Consider the following 12,370-nt stretch of genomic DNA (forward strand, 5'->3'; position numbering starts at 1 on the left):
GGAGAGGGGCCGGGGAGGGGGGTCGGGCGCGGCGGGGCTGGGGCATGGCAAACGGTTGGGGTGGGCGCTCAGTGGTCCGGAAACGGGAAGGGGGCTGCTGCGCATTCCTGGGAGGGAACCGGCGCGAACGTAGGGGCCAGTGCGTGCCTGCTGTGAGGCACCGGATCCGGTTGGAGGCCGCGCCCGCTCCCGCGACCACTGGGGGAGAGGGGCCGGGCCCGCCCGCGCCCAACCGCGGCCCTCACTCACCGTCCCCGCCGCAGCCTCACGCGCGACGGCGCGGCCGCCCGCAGCGCACTCGGACAAAGGGGGAAGCCCCGCCCCGTCTGCGCATCCACCAATCCCTGGGGGCCCCGCCTCCTCTTGCCCCGCCCGGCCGGCCGGCCCACCAGTCTTAGCGCGCGATACCTCCCAGGCCAGCCGTCGGCCCCGCCTCCCCTTCTCCTGACGGCCACCGAGAGCCGAGGCCTCCGCGTCGCCTAGAGAGGCCACATTGCGCCCTGGCCTCGCACTTCCGGCGGTCCTACAGAAGCTTCCGGCGTCCCCCCATCCAGCCCCGTCTCTACAGGCAGCCGCGCCCCTTCTGTCGCCGGGCGCCTGGTCTCTGCGCTGGCGGGTCCGTCCTCCGTTTGTACTAGTTTACCTGACTCCGTGTCGTAGCTTCTGATTGCTGCCCCGGCGGTTGGCAAGGGCTTGGCGGTGGCCATCATGTTTGACAGTGACGGCCTCCTCGTCAATCTGCTGGCCAGGGAGTCAGGGAGGGCGTGCGGACTGAGCTGGTGCCCTGACGGTGCTGGAGGGGTCCCGTGTGATCGGAGGCCGAAGCAGGAAATCAGTGGGGAGGATGTGGCAATAATTCCGTGGGTACCAGAGAGCAGGGGATTCAAGCTGGTGTTTCCAGCTGTCTCCCTTTAACAGCCACGAAGGACAAGGGTTCCTACTTTGTGGAGAGTGAGGTCAGCTTCCCACAGGGAACTCCATTTGCCACTCACTCCCCAGTGTAGCAGGGTCCCCTCTGCCAAGGGACTGCGAAGCTCAGAGCAAAGGTCGCCTTCCCAGATGGTTTTGCCAATTGACAGTCATTAAACAAGGAGGCCATCAGTCTGCGGGGCTCTAATGCCTTGGCGCCTCCTTAAGCAAACCCCAACTAGCCTCCCAATAAGAACTGCTTAAGCTAGAGCCAATCAATTTCCCTGCTTTGCTTTCGCATCTTCTCTACGAAAACCACTTTTGGTTTGGCGCTTCCCAGTTCCAGTCCATGTTTGCTAAAGTAAGTCAAAAAATTTTAATATTCCTCAGTTTACATTTAACAACCAAGAGTGAGCTGTCCCAGCGACCTTGGTCCCAACAGAAAAATGATGCTTCTAGGACCTTCTCAGCATATCTTTCTTTGCTTCTCCACAACTCTTTAGTTTGCAAATGTTCATCCATCTGTAAAGGTTGAAAGAACCATGCAATGAGCACCTGTGAGCCGCTCCCTCGGCTTCAACTAGTATTTTCCTCAGCACAGCTTTTTTTTTTTGTGCCTATCTCTGCCACCAATTCTGTCCCTCTGCTTCAGCAAGCACAGTATTTATTAAGTGCTTAGTCTCATCTCCACCCAGCATATGACCTCGTTAAAATGGAAATCAGTTCAAACCCTCCGTCATGTCCCCAATTCACCCTTGTCATGACTACAACACCCTTGAAGGCATGACCACCCCCTCCCCATTGCTCTCACCTCACCTGCTTCACCTTTTGCTTTCTCCATGACCCTGGAAAAGTCTAGGCCACTTATGCTCAGGGCTTTTGTACTGGCTCTTCCCGACATCCCCGCCTGCGAGGTAATTGCTCAGTCTCAGTATGCTTCAAGTTGTTGCTCGAAGGACTTCTAAGTGAGGCCTTCTCTGACTACTTGTTTACAACCGAACCCCTCAAAACGCCCAGACCCCATTTTCTGCTTTGTTTGTTTCATAGCAATAACCATTAGATCACTTTCTCTGCCCCCTAGAATGTGACTCCTTGGGGGCAGGCATTTTTGTCTGGCTTGTTTCTTGCTGTATCCTCAGTGGCATATAGTAAGCATCCAGCAGCATTCACTAAAAAAAGCAGCGATCGAATCCAGGACGGACGAGGAGAAATGTGAAGTCACAGCAGGGCTCAGAGTGAGGCAGCGAGATGGTCAACAGATTGGAGGTCTCCATGGAAGACAGTAAGTTGGAAGATAACAGGACATGTCGTCACGACATCTGCAGAGGTGGCAGTTTCTTTTTTAGGGTGCTAGCTTGGGAATGGTGCCTGATGTGAAGGGGAAGGGGTGAAGAAATCTGCTGATGCCTCTGTGGGTGAGTGGTGGCAGGCTAGTGCTGTTGGTCTCTGAGAGGAGAGTAGGCAGCCCTTTGTGGCCCAAGCCCATGGGACTGACTTTTGCGAATGTCCCACAGCCCCTCTCCTCATTCGCAGTCGTGGCCTTGCCTCCACTTCCTTGAACACAGAGTCTAATCCCTTATCTTCCCAATGCAACTACAAACCTGACCACATCTGTGCACCGTCCCCTTTCCTCTTGGAACAATGTAGAAGGGTCCTTTCCATCCATCCACCCTACGACACCCCAGGTTGAGACCTGCTGGCTGGCAACTAGGGGCCTCCCGGGGGCTGATGTGTTGCTTCTGGGCCAAATTCTCCCTGCTCAGGGAGCATAGACACAACAAGATAGACAGTCCCCACCTTCTACAGGCACCTGTAGCAGTTGGCTCATAAATGTCTTGTAATGAATGGACCTGGGAAAACACCCTAGCCTGGGATCATGCAGGGAGAACAGGAGGGGCAACGAGAGAGCTGGACTCTGGGGACAGCCAAGACCGTGAGGCATGCAACTGGAGGTTGGGAAAGAGGCTCACGTACAATCATGTAGCAGCCCTGAGCAGGGCTGAGTCACAGCGGAACTGAGGAGAAAGCATGGTGCCAGATTACAGATGGGCACAAAGGGAGCAGCGCGAGACTCGTGTCCACTTACAAAATGGACAGGAAATGCTGAAGGACTGGTGGTAGTGAATACACACCACGCTGGGGGAAGGTGACAGCAATAAGACCTGAAAAACTCTCAACCTGATTTTACATAAGCAACATGAATTACTGCCACTATCAACGAACTCTCTCCTTACGACTAGTCATTGAGCAAGAGAATTGCTCTAGTAATCTCAAACCAAACATCAGTGTGCTTTTTTGGTTATGTCTGATCACAGTAATAAACTCTATTCATGAATATGCAGCAACTATCATCTTTCTCTTCCTAACAAATATGGCAGACTGGTAAAACAAAACAAAAAACAAGCGATCACATGAGGTGGGAGCAATGGCAGCAGGAGGAATGGGAGAGAACCTGTGAAGGACACCTCAAAGGACCCGAGGCTCCGTGGAAGGCAGGTTGTGGGGTGGAAGGCTGTGCACCCGGCTTCGAGCCAGGGAGATGGCCAGAAGAGTGAGAGAGGAGCCGCACTCAGTCTCATGGCCTAGTGTGGGTCAGCTGGTGCTTGACCAGCTTTGACCGCTGGCTGAAGGCCTTCCCACAAGCGGTGCAGTCATAAGGCTTCTCTCCGGTGTGCGTCTTCTGGTGCTGAATGAGGACTGAGCGCTGGCTGAAGGCTTTCCCACACTCACTGCACTTATAGGGTCTCTCGCCTGTGTGGATGATCTGATGCTGAATAAGGTGTGAGCTCTGGCTGAAGCCCTTACCACACTCAACACATGTGTACGGCTTCTCTCCAGTGTGAACTTTCTGATGGTGGATGAGGTTTGAGCTTCGGTTGAAGGCTTTCCCACACTGGTTACACTCATGGGGTTTCAATCCATTATGGATTCTTTGGTGCTGAATGAGAGTGGAGCTCTGGCTGAAAGTTTTCCCACATTCAGTACATTCATAGGGCTTCTCTCCAGTATGAACTCGCTGGTGAAGGATGAGGTTGGAGCTGCGGCCAAATGTCTTCCCACATTCGCGACACTCATAGGGCTTGTCACCCGTGTGTACACCCTGGTGCTGAATGAGAGCCGAGCTGTGGCTGAAGGCCTTCCCGCAGACACTGCACTCATAGGGCTTCTCTCCTGTGTGGATGATCTGGTGCTTTCTGAGCACAGAGCTGTAACTAAAGGCTTTCCCACACACGTTACACACATGGGGCTTCTCTCCGGTGTGAATCCTCCGATGCTGAATGAGGCTTGAGCTCTGGCTGAAGGCCTTCCCGCAGTCGTCGCATTTATAGGGTCTCTCTCCCGTGTGAACCCTGTGATGCTTAATAAGGTTGGATACCCGGCTGAATGGTTTACCGCACTCATCACACTCATAAGGCCGCTCTCCAGTGTGAACCCTCTGATGCTTCCGCAGGTGTGAGCTCTGGCTGAAGGCTTTCGCACACTCATTACACTCGAAAGGCTTCTCACCTGTGTGGATCCTGTGGTGTTTGATGAGGTTTGAGCTCCGCCGAAAGGCCTTCCCACAATCACTGCACACATATGGCTTCTCCCCCGAATGAATCCTCTGATGCTGGATGAGGTTTGAGCTCCGCCGGAAGGCCTTCCCACAGTCACTGCACTCGTAGGGCTTCTCGATCATGTGAGACCTCTGGTGCTTCTTAAGGCTGATGTTCTGGCGGAAAGCTTTCCCGCATTCCTCACATATGCACGGCTTCCCTACGCTGTGTGCGCCCCGATGCCTAACGAGGTCTGAGTGCACACGGAAGGCCTCCACGCAGTCACTGCACTGGCGAGGCTCCTCGCTCACACGAGCCCTCTGCTGAGTGTTAGGGACTGAGTTCTGGTGGAAGGCCTTTCCGCATCTCTCACATACGAAGGGCTTCTGTCCACTGTGGAGGGTCTGATGTTGAGTGAGGTCAGTGTTTCCTCTGAAGGTTTTCCCACACTCGCTACATATGAAGGGGCCTTCAGCTGTGTGAAGCCCTTCATGGCTACTTAAGTCCACGCTGTGCTGAAAACTCTGGCCACACATGTATGAATGTGGCCTCTCTTCCACAGGGGATCCCTGATATGTCACTGGGTTTGGGCTCAGACTGAACCTCCTTTCAATGTCGTCCCAGTCCAGCCCACCCTCTCCTAAGGGGCTCTTAAGGAGCGCGGCCTCTGGAGTGAAGTCCTCTCGGCAGAAGGACAGCACCCATCTTGAGTTGCCAGGGAGTCCCCGGTCTCTTTCTAACACATCACCACATGGTTCTTTGAGCTCAGGCTCCTGGGAAACATCACTGGTGTAGTTCTCTGGTATTTCTGCCTGTGACTCCAAATCATCAGAAACAACTTTCTTCTGAAGAAAATCCTCGCTCTCAATCCTGGTGTCCCTATCTGAAATGACAAACAACATCACAAGGAAGGAAACAGGAAAATACACAGATAACAAGTATGGGAGTGTGGGACCCACTGTGGTAGTCCAAGATCTCTTGAGGGTACCAGGCTGCATGGCAACTGAAGACAAGCCCTCAGTCCGCACCCCAGCACCCACATCTCGTGTCACCTGCAGTCTCCTGGTGTCCCTAGACTGCACTTTGCCTCACTCACAGCAAGTCATCAAGTCCCATCAGCTGTGCTATTTTGTGTCCCAAACCCAGGCACTCAACCCTCTCACTTGTACAAGGAAAACATCACATACCTCGTATTACACTGGTAAACACTGTACCTGTTTTTCTTTTCCACAATACATGGAACCTTCTTGGGCCCATCTGTTGTTCACTCAGTGCTAATCAATGGCATTTGGGCTTTGTCTTAGGAGAAGCAAAGCTGGTTCCGACTGCATTGTGGGCTGAGAATTGTGGTAGAGACATGGTGCAACATCAGATTCTGTCTCATTCAACACAGGAGACTTCAGAGATCGTGGCCTGTCCCGCCAAAGCCGCCTTTGCCCCTAAAACCTGCAGTTCTGACAGATGTTAGCTGAAATGACTTCTTGCCACAGTACAGTGTTTAAGCGGCAGCATCAGTCTTTCTGAAGGCTCCTTGTCACACCAGAAGGACAAGGAAACCCTCGTTCCCTTGGATCTCTCTCTTGAATGAAGATCCCGAGTCTCTGTCTCATTCAGTCGTGACATCCAGGCCATACTGCTCCTTTCTTCTCCTGCAGGGATGAGTCATGTCCCCATTTTCACTTCTGATTTTTGTCAATGTAAAGGTTTGTCAGTTTTGTTGATCTTTTAAAAAAAAAATCGATGTCAGATTTTGTTGATTCTCTTTTGTTTTTCCACTCTCTATTTCACTTATCTCTGCTCTAATGTTTATCATTTCCTTGCTTCTGCTAGTTTTGGGTTTAGTTTCCTCCTCTTTTTGTAGTTCCTTAATATGTAAATTTAGATTACCGATTTAAGATCTTTTTAAAATTTCCCCTTTTGCACTGCCTTCCCTGCATGCGGTAAGTTTTGGTATTTTTTGGCTTTGTTTTGTAGATTTTTTCTAATTTCCCTCGTGACTTCTTCGTTTACCCGCTAGTTAAGAGTATGTTGTTTTATTTCTACATATTTGTGAATTTTCCTGCTGTCATTAGTTGGAGATGATCATTATATGATTTCAACCTTTTTAAAGGTATTGAGACTTGTTTTGTGGCCTAACATATGATCTATGTTGAAGAATGTTCCATGAGTGCTTGATAAGAATGTGCATCTTGTGCCTTCGAGCAGTGTATGTCTATTAGGTCTAGTTAGTTTATATTGTTCAAGTTTGCTATTTCATTATTGATCTTCTATCTAGATGTTCTGTCCATTTTTGGAATTGAGGTACTGAGGTCTCCAACTATCATTATAGAACTATCTATCTCTTCCTTCTAATCTGTTTGCTTCGTATATTTTGGATTCTTTCTGAATGTGTATGTTTATAACTGCTATACCTTCTTGATGAGCTGATCTTTTTATCAATATATGATGTCTTCTCTTGTAAGAGGTTTTGACTTCGTTTATTTTGTCCGATAGTTTTATAGTTACCACAGTTCTCTTCTGGTTACTATTTGCATGGAATATCTTTTATCTCCTTTCAATTTAAACCTTACTTGTGTCTTTGGACCTAAAGTAAGCCTCTTCTACATAGCATATATAGTTGAATCGTGTCTAAAAAATATATCTTTTCTGTCAATATATGCTTTTTGACTGGAGAGCCTAAAGCATTTACTTACTGGTTTTGTCCTTCATCACCTCTATTACTATCTTCTTTTGTGTTGTTTATTTTTTGTAGTGTCCCCTCTAGATTTTCTTCTTTCTTCCTGTCGTGTATATTTTAAAGATATTTTCTTAATGGTATCATAGGGATTACAGTGAATATCCTAACATCCTAAAACAATCTAGTTGGTTTTTTCCCCTCCACAGCCCCTTTCCCCCTCCAAGCTTAATTGAAATATAACTGACGTGTAACGTTATGTAAGTTTGAGGTGTACAATGTGATGATCTGATGTACGTATATATTGCAAAATGATTATTGACATAAGGTTAGTTAACCTATCTATCCCCTCTCATGGCTGCCATGTTTTTAACATGGTGAGAAGTTTTAAGATCTATTCTTATCAATTTTCAAGTGTACAATACAGTATCATTAACTATAGTCACCATGTTGAATATTAGATCTCAGAATAAAACTGTCAAGTTTGAACTGATACCAACTTAACTGCAAAGCATACAAAACTCTGCTCCTACACAGCTCTGCCCCCGCCTTTATGTTGTTGTCACAAACACATCTTTATATGTTGTGTGTTCAATGACAGATTTTTAGTTACTTTTGTGCATGTCTTTTAAATCATGTAGGAAATAAAAAGTAGAGCTATAAACCAAATACACAATATTAGCTTTTGTAGCTGCCTATGTAGTTAGCTTTAGCAGAGAGCCTTTATTCCCTCACGTGGCTCTGGGCCCCTGTCCAGTGTCCACCCATCTTAACCTGCGGGACTCCCCTGAGCACTTCCTGTAGGGCCAGGTCTCCTGGCAGTGCACATCCTCAGCCTTTCTCTGTCTGGGAATGCCTTACTTTCTCCTCCATTTTGAAGGATAATTTTGAGAGAATTACTGTTGACAGTTTTTTTCTCTCTCAGCACTTTCACTGTCTTCCGATTACTTTCTGAGCTCCGTGGGTTCTGATGAGAAACTGGCTGTTAGTCTCACTGAGGGTCCCTTATATGAGACTGGTCACTTTTCTTCTGCTGTTTCCAAGGCTCCATCTTTTGACAACTGGATAATTTCTGAATGAGTTTTGGTGCAAACATCTTTGAATTTATCCAGATCGAAGTTAGTTGAGCTTTTTAGAAGTGTCGCATCATCTCTTTCATCAAATTTGGGACGTTTTGGCCACATATCTTCAAATATTCTCGGTGCCCTTCTCTTGCGCCCCTCCCTCTCGGACCCCGTTGCACGTGTCGCTTTGCCTGATGGTATCTCACAGGTCTGTTGGGCTCTGTTCACTTTTCTTCACCTTCTTCTCTATCCTCATCAGACGGATGATTCCAATTGTTCCACCTTCAAGTTTGCTGATTCCTTCGACTGCCCGCTAAATCTAGTGAACTTTGCACTTGCTATTGTATTTTTCAGCTCTAAAACCTTGATTCCATTTTTATAATTACATAGAAGTTTTATTTTTATAATTATGTAAATTTAGAAGCTCTACTGATATTCTCATTTTGTTCATGCACTATTTTCCTAGTTTCTTTTAGTTTTGTTCTGTAGCTCTTTGAACACAATTAAGACAGTTAATTTACAGTCTGTCAAGTATCTGTGCTTTTCCAGGGATACTCTCTCTGGAACCAAGGACCAGCGCCCCACTCTGGAAACATTGGCTGCTCACTTCAAAACTGCCACTGACCCAGGGAGTGTTTGGGGCATGAGCAAGTAAAAACAACACGAAGCCTTCCAACCACTGTTAAGTTGCCTTTTCCTTGATTCAGTATTGGCTTGGTTGCTGTACATCTGTTTTTTAGATTTCTGACAAAGTTGGTCCATGTGGTCTCAGCCTTTTTTTTAACGTTTTCTGTGAAAAGAACGGCTGTTTGACACCACATGCTCCACCACTTGCTTCATAGGCTTCTGAAACAGGAGATCCCACTAACCCGTTTTTTTTCACCCTCCCCTGGAGCAAGCATCCCGGTTTCCCTCGCCCAGCATACCCTTGGCCATCTAGTTAACATCTGTCACTGCCCGGGACAGTCAGCACGGCTCTTTCAGAGCCGCTTCTTGGGACCTTGTCAAGTCTCTCTCTTCTATCCACCTCCCTGCTCTGACACATGTGCCTCACACCACCTGTGCCCTCAGCCCAACCTTCCATGGCCACACAGGCTCTGCCCAGATGTCCTGAGAGTAACAATATGTCCCATGTAGTTAAGAGAGTCCTCTGTACAACAGCCACAATCGGACCCAGTAAGGAAAGCTAACACTGAGTAACGATCCTGATCACTGCTGTGAGGTCCACATAGGAGGCAAGCCGGGGAGGGGTCCTCAGGAAGGGCTCTCTGGCAGGGCTCTGAAGGGGATGGGAGCAGCTGGGCAGTGTGAATGCAGGCGGAGGGAGTGGGGCCAAGGCCCAGGTTAGGGTGGTGGCTGTTCTGGGCAGGGTCAGCTGGCAACCATCACACTGCACCCCTCTGTTTGTCAAGTGGGAAAACCAGAGTGTCCCACTCAGGGAACCATGGCAGCCAGGGGCCAGGCGAACTTCTTCTCTGACCTCTAGCCTTGGCCCCTCAAGTCCACGAGGCATCCTGCCCCTAATAATGACACAGATGATACCTGGAGTCAAACTCAAGGTGACATGGGCATAGTGCCCCCCCCCAAATGAGGGCACCAGTGGGAAACTCGCTCCTAGTACCTGGCTGCTGATGGTGAGGGGGGGTGGTTCCCAGCTCAGTGTCGCTGCAGCAGAGGGGACCACAGAGTGCAGATCCACGTTGGGTCATGGTGGGAGCATCACTCACACAGGCCTGGGCTGCACGGGTCCAAGGGCATGGTCCAGGAACGGAGGGCTCCATTGATGCCTCGTGGGTGAGCTCTGAGGCTGGGCATGACTGGGACCTGGAGACCAGAAAGGACACTGGTGAGTGTGCAGAAGTCCCAGGGATACAACCTCCCAGCAGGTCGGGGTCCCTTCTTCCCCCCCTGCAGCCTGAGACCTAAGGAAAACCTGGTGCTGAGTCTCAGAGACTGATGCCATCTTCCCCGATCCTGGGCCCAAGGGGAGGGTCAGCCAGTCATGGGGGTACAGACTCGCAAGCCAGAGCCATGAGTGGGGGGCGAGATGAGCCCAGGCCTGCCATGACGGGAGAAGAGCAGTCGCCACAGAGCCCCCACTTGGGTAAACCCCTCATTTCTGACACGATGCCCTGAGGGTGAACCACCGGCCCCACTCACAGGGGGAGCGGCAGCTCGAGGCTGGGTAGCCAGCGGCAGCCTGAGCTGCAGACAGGCACATGGTCACCACAGTGCCCCCCTTGCCCTTCTGGCAGCAGCCACAGTCGACACCCTCGTCTCTACCTTCCTTGGCTGTCTTCTCACTGCACCGGCAGCTGCCCCCGACTCCTCCTCTCCCTCTCCATGTTGGCGCTCCAGGGCTCACTTCTGCACATCAACTTCCTCGGTTAATCTGTCCACTTCTGAATTATTGAGAACCCAAAGACTGTGAAGACTCCCAAAGCTGGGCTCATCTCCAGCCCTAACTGTTCCCTCTGAGCAGGACATTCCCTGGACACATGATGGGTCTCCAACATCACTAAGTTACTGATTCCCTCCATCCTACCCGCTGCCCCATCTCTGTGCAAATGTAATACACCTTGCCCAGCAGTCCACCTGGGAGTAGGGCGACACCCCCTGGCCCTTTATTCCCACTGCACCATCAACAGGTATACCGATCCCTCTGTCTTTCAGGAGTGGAGAAGACAAGGTAAGAAATGTTGGTAGAAGTCCATTTTGGACACTGCCTGCCAATCTATGTCCCTCCCGGACATATGTTTTCAGAGTTTCCCAAACACCTACCATATGCCTGGGTCTGTTCTGGGAACGCTGTGAAGATACAGCAGTGACCATCGCCCTTGGTGGGGAGATAGATCATACGAAATGCATCAATGAGATGGGCAAGTGCTCTGGGCATAGGCATCGGGGAAGGGGTGGAGCCCTGGGGTAGGCCAGTATTTAAACCAGGGGTGGGGTGGGAGGTGGGATGGGGGGTGGTTAGGCCCCGCCTGGTTAGAAAGGTGGGAGAACGCAGAGGTGTGGACAGAGCTCAGAGGTAGAGTCACTGGGGCACAGAATATAAGAGGCCTTGGCTGCCTGAGGAAGGTGAGGCACTGCGTACATTCCCACATTAGGAAAAAGACAGAACACAGGAAACATCTCGGGAAGGGTAACCTGGCACAGGTGGTCAGCGGGATGCCACAGGCGAGACTCACAACAGGGAGAGCACTGACTTAAGGGGCTAAACCATGCGCAGCAGAGGGGATGCCATTTCCATGGAGTGTGGGGGGGCGGGGGTTCGCTTTCCCTCTCCCAAAGGGAGACATGATCATTTGCAATATGTAGTCCGTTCATTTTATTTTAAAATTCTCAAAATCATCAACACTGTCACCGAACAGGGGCACAGTCACATGGCTCAAAATTCAAAATATAAAAAAAGGGCTTATGCTGAAACACCTCCCAGCCAGCCACTCAGTTCCCCTTCCCAGTTTCTAACGTACCCCTTCAGATTATTCTAACACAAGCAAACATGTACATATACATTTTTTCGCCTCTTCTTTATAAACTGTAACAAGCTATGGTCGTTTCATATCTTGTTTTTCTCACCGCAGTACGTGTGGGATTCTTGCCCAGGACACAGACCCAATCGGTGGCAGACAGAATGACCTCCCCACCCCATGTCCACCTCTTAACCCTTGGAACCTGTGGATATGCTGCTCGACTCACAAAACAGACATGGCAGAGAGAATTAAGGTTATGGGCCTGGATTACCCTACTAGACCCAAAATAATGACAGGAGCCCTTGCTGACTCAGAGGCGCATCGGTCAAGTGCAAGGACTGGAGCCTCCAGGATCTAAGGACAGTCAGCAAGAACACAAGCACTTCAGTGCAAAGACCTCAAGAAACTGGATTCTGCCAACGAGCTCGGAAGCGAATTCTCTTGGCTAAGTGCAGCAGAGACCACGGCAGGCGTCCATAGCACGTGCATGAGCCACCACCACTCGGCCCCACTCTCCAGTCCCTTCTCCACGCGCAGGCCGAAGCCACCATCGACCGGGCCCCCAGGCAGGGCACCCGGTGCTGAGCGACGACTCCACCTCTCACCCGGTCCCGACGTTCGCACCGGATTCCCGCGGCCCTTCCTGCACCCCAAGCGCACCCGCCCCGCGGCTCTGCAGTAGTTCTGGCCCGGGTCGCGCCGCCAGGC

General features: G+C 50.5%; 2 protein-coding genes across 14 annotated transcripts in view; both read right to left on the reverse strand.

The window, feature by feature from the left end:
* The window catches only part of LOC102894998 (zinc finger protein 250), a 14,692-nt gene extending 13,567 nt beyond the window's left edge, over window positions 1-1,125 (reverse strand). The window contains exon 1 of one of the 2 annotated variants that reach the window (XM_015590244.2): window positions 644-1,125. The gene's annotated coding sequence lies outside the window, so the exon portion shown is untranslated. Of the gene's footprint in view, window positions 1-249; window positions 342-643 lie in introns of those variants that run through there. The other variant, XM_006913008.3, reaches the window with a different exon arrangement.
* A 141-nt stretch (window positions 1,126-1,266) lies between these two features.
* The window catches only part of ZNF16 (zinc finger protein 16), an 11,359-nt gene continuing 255 nt past the window's right edge, over window positions 1,267-12,370 (reverse strand). Inside the window, exons 1-4 of one of the 12 annotated variants that reach the window (XM_015590235.2) lie at window positions 12,268-12,351; window positions 10,467-10,585; window positions 9,805-10,007; window positions 1,267-5,328 (exon numbers count right to left, since the gene is read on the reverse strand). In XM_015590235.2, coding sequence (XP_015445721.1) covers window positions 3,485-5,328; window positions 9,805-9,964 — 2,004 coding nt within the window. In that variant the 5' untranslated portion in view covers window positions 9,965-10,007; window positions 10,467-10,585; window positions 12,268-12,351 and the 3' untranslated portion in view covers window positions 1,267-3,484. Of the gene's footprint in view, window positions 5,329-5,632; window positions 9,704-9,804; window positions 10,008-10,466; window positions 12,215-12,267; window positions 12,365-12,370 lie in introns of those variants that run through there. The other 11 variants (XM_015590236.2, XM_015590239.2, XM_015590238.2 and 8 more) reach the window with 11 other exon arrangements.

Source organism: Pteropus alecto, unplaced genomic scaffold, assembly GCF_000325575.1.
Source record: "Pteropus alecto unplaced genomic scaffold, ASM32557v1 scaffold105, whole genome shotgun sequence".
Lineage (NCBI taxonomy): Eukaryota > Metazoa > Chordata > Mammalia > Chiroptera > Pteropodidae > Pteropus > Pteropus alecto.